The sequence below is a fragment of the Sesamum indicum genome, linkage group LG3, assembly GCF_000512975.1.
Source record: "Sesamum indicum cultivar Zhongzhi No. 13 linkage group LG3, S_indicum_v1.0, whole genome shotgun sequence".
NCBI classification, from domain to species: Eukaryota; Viridiplantae; Streptophyta; class Magnoliopsida; order Lamiales; family Pedaliaceae; genus Sesamum; species Sesamum indicum.
The window spans coordinates 17,929,438-17,933,215 of record NC_026147.1 but is presented as its reverse complement, the minus strand read 5'-3'; the positions used below and the strand labels follow the sequence as shown (position 1 = coordinate 17,933,215).

Genomic DNA, 3,778 nt, shown 5'->3' with positions numbered 1-3,778 from the left:
TTTATATCTTTAGTTTTGCTGGTCATATAGTTTTCCCTAATCTTTACACTGCCATGAAGGACCCTTCCAAGTTCACTCAGGTATTCATAAGTTCCTTCCATCAAATTTGAACACCATTCCTTTTAATTTTATCCCCTGCAAAAATGATAGTTGTCAAACCCCTCCCTCCAAAAAAAGAAAAAAGAAAAATACTCATATTTTCGTAGGGGCCTAATGTATTAATAATCATGGTTTTATTGCAATTTGGTCCAATAACTTTAGGTGTTTGGTGTTTGACGTTTTGGTCCTTTAAAAAATAAAACTTGCAATTTGGTCCCTTATAATTGTAAATTTATTTATTGAGGACGCATTTTGTTGGAAATTTGAAAATGGGCTTGAAAACAATAGGTACAAGTGAACCGTGTCTTCAAATTTAAACCAGCACATAACTTGCACATGTTAATTACCAACGGATTTAGAACTTTTCAGAAAATTATGTCCTCAAATGGAAAAAAACTACAAAAAAAAATGGACCAAATCACAAGTTCTATTTCTTAAAGGACCAAAGCATTAAATACCTATATTACAATACCGAAATTGAAATAGATCCTTAAACCATTGAGTAATCCAACTCTGAGAAACCAATTTGTATTAGTAATTAAGGGTAGCTAGTTTAATTAGTTAGATTTTTTCCAAAATAGATTTTGCAGTTTGATGAGTAGGGTAAGGTGGTAATTTGTTGTGTTGATGATGATGCAGGTATCTATTGTGAGCTTCTCAATGGTGACAATTCTGTACACAGGCTTAGCATTCATGGGAGCCAAACTCTTTGGCCCTCAAGTCAATTCCCAGATCACTCTAAGCATGCCTCCAAATCTCATAGTCACAAAGATTGCACTCTGGGCAACAGTTCTCACACCCATGACAAAATACGCCCTTGAATTCGCACCTTTCGCCATCCAGCTTGAACAAACCCTTCCACACTCAATGAAGCCAAGAACCAGAACCATCATACGGGGCACCATTGGCTCCATTCTGCTTCTATTAATACTCGTTCTTGCTCTCTCCGTCCCCTACTTCGAGCACGTTCTCAGCCTCACGGGCTCCCTTGTGAGTGTTGGAATTTGCATCATATTGCCATGTGCTTTCTACACTAAGATTTTCTGGACAGAAATCAGGAGCCCTCTGCTGCTCCTAAATCTGATTCTCATAGCAGTTGGTGTGCTTATGGGTGCATTTGGAACCGTTTCATCTTCAAAGTCTCTCCTCCAAAGTTTACGGAAGAGCCATACCAATTAATGTATTTTCATAAACCTTTCGGATATGTTATTTGTATGTGTTTTCTAGGATCATGAGATTTGCACACTCTTAATTGTATAATGGAAGATGACTTCTTGTTTTCTTTGTAACTTTTGTTTCATAAAATGCAAGCGATTAGAGGGATTGAAGGGGAAGTTGTGCAAAGTTTTCTTGAATTGGGTAGTGATTAAGAATAAGTTTGTATTATTTTTGGATCAACTATTCTATCTCATGCCTTAGCTAGCAGCACCTGTTCGTATCATGACCGTACTTTCTATGGTATCTACAAAAATATTTAAATTTAGAAAATTAGGTCCTTTCTTTGGAACCCTTGGGCCACTGCAGAGCAGGAAGCGGGTCCATAGCCATGTATAGCCGTGCTGGACTGGTTATGAGCAAGGTGAAATGATTATTCTTTGGATGGCGAAGTTTTTTTTTAGCGAACTTGTTTGCACCCTAAAAGGACCAGACCTTGGGTAACCCGACCCGACCCATTTCCCACGTAACAATTCGGCTGATACCAAACGTTAAGGTTAAACCCTTGTCTTCGGCCTTAGCAAAAACCCCTCTCTGTTACCGCTGCCCTCTCGCGAAAATGGCAGCAAACGATGCCGTCCTCGTCCGTTCTCTGGAGCTACGCCTCCTTCGATGCTCTCTGCCGTCTGACTATCCTTTGAAGCCGTCGTCGCTTGACCAATCCTCCCCGTCCGTCCCTCCTGTGTTTCCCCACCTCCACCACCTCATAAACGATGTTCTGGTTCTTATCGAATCAGGTCAATTTCTCCAAGCCCTCGCCTCCTCTCCGGCTTCTCGGGCCCTGTTTTCAAATCTGAAATTCGAACCCTCCGACTCAGCCCACCGCTTCTACTCTGAGACACTTCCCCAATGCGTTAGCTCGTTTCTGGATATTAATGGCACTACAGACTCCGTAGAGTTGGGTTATAAAGGATTGCTTGTCATGGCTGTTGGGGTTGCGGCTTTGTTTGCCTTTACTCAGTGCAACATTACTGGGTCAGTCACTCGTTTCTCGTTCACTCGCAGCTTTCTTCATGTGCCCTCGTAGGATTTTTGTTTGTTCTAATCACTATATGTGTTCTTGACTTTAAGTCTTTAATTGATGCACTTGCATATAGAAAAGTAGATTTTTTGAGTTCAAAGTGAGAGTACAACACGATATAAATTGTTTTACATCTTCTGCCTATCTTATCTATTTTTACCAGTCCAAGCGAGGGAAGGGAGTGGAAATGGTCCAAGTTTATAATAGAGTCCAGGGTAATACTGTTGAAGTGCAACTCAGAAGATGCCTAGTATTCTCTTGGATATTTTAAAAGATCACTAGCAGGGCTATTGAAAATTCTGGCTGTTTTTAAGGAGAATACATAATTTTCTAATTATTTTTCTACTTGATTTATGTTTTTGATCTTCATATCCTGTATTATTTGTCCTTACGATTTTTGTGCGACCAAACTAGCAAATTACTGGTCACGGAAAATTAAAACATCTATATATAATGATATTTCTTTTTTCAAATCATTGGATTAACTGACCCCACTAACAATGCAGTGGTTCCTGCCAGATTATTGTGAAATATTAACCTTGCTCCTCTGGTAATAGTTCCATGCTTCCTGACATTCTTTTTGATAGTTGCTGTGACAATGTACTCTCTGTTCTATTCTTTTATAAATCAAAACAAATACGCATTACTGATAAAAAAGGGGAAAGAAAACTAATAGGTAGTAAGGATAAGCCATATTCAATTTGCCGAATAGAAGCTTTCACTAGAAACGTTAATTGGCTGAGTGCAAGCTTTTCTATTTTACCTTCTTTTCTGCTACATGTTTTTTCCAACTACCAATCTTCCAGCTAGTTTTACCTATGTGATATTGCGTATGGTAGTGTATGTGCCTATCCTATCAATTGGCCTTTATGAGTTGAGTTTGCAATGTGCAAGCTCAACTATGATTGAGCTTGATGGCCATAGTTTCAAACTCAATTCAGAATTTTTCTTCGTATCTACATTTTCTGACAAGCATCGGGCTTTATTTGAAGTTAGCTCACTCCATAATATTTCTTGAACATTGAAACTATATAATCTAAAGCTTATAATCTAATATAACATAAAACGTCAGCAGCTTTTTGAATTCAAAGGAAGCATAAAAGTGTATAATAATGCTTATAAGATCTATATAGTCTTCTGAAATAGAATGGCAGGAGACATAACATATAAGTTCTTCCCCAAAATCTCTTCTGCATGGATCTTTTGCGTTGATATAATTTCTAAGGTTATTGAGATAATTGTAATGATAAATTACAAAATGGTTTAGATGTAATGCTAGATAACTGTGTAAGAAGGTTGAAATTGTTGATAAAATATAAATATAATTTTATAATCACGGCTTATTTGGGGCGTTCCTATTGTCCGCACACATGTAACAGGCCACTGGATAACCTTCCTCTGATGCCACTTGTGGAATATTCTGTCCTCAAGGATGAAGCTGGA

The 3,778-nt window shown here is 38.1% G+C and overlaps 2 protein-coding genes across 2 annotated transcripts in view; both read left to right on the top strand.

The window, feature by feature from the left end:
* Positions 1-1,388, top strand: part of LOC105158679 (vacuolar amino acid transporter 1) — a 3,468-nt gene extending 2,080 nt beyond the window's left edge. Inside the window, 2 exon segments of the mRNA XM_011075511.2 lie at positions 1-80; positions 739-1,388. The exon segment at positions 1-80 is cut by the window's left edge and continues 431 nt beyond it. Coding sequence (XP_011073813.1) covers positions 1-80; positions 739-1,278 — 620 coding nt within the window. The 3' untranslated portion in view covers positions 1,279-1,388.
* The window catches only part of LOC105158678 (tetratricopeptide repeat protein 27 homolog), a gene marked incomplete in the record, with an annotated part of 14,150 nt that continues 12,125 nt past the window's right edge, over positions 1,754-3,778 (top strand). Inside the window, 1 exon segment of the mRNA XM_020692672.1 lies at positions 1,754-2,289. Within this exon segment, the coding sequence (XP_020548331.1) occupies positions 1,874-2,289 (416 nt within the window).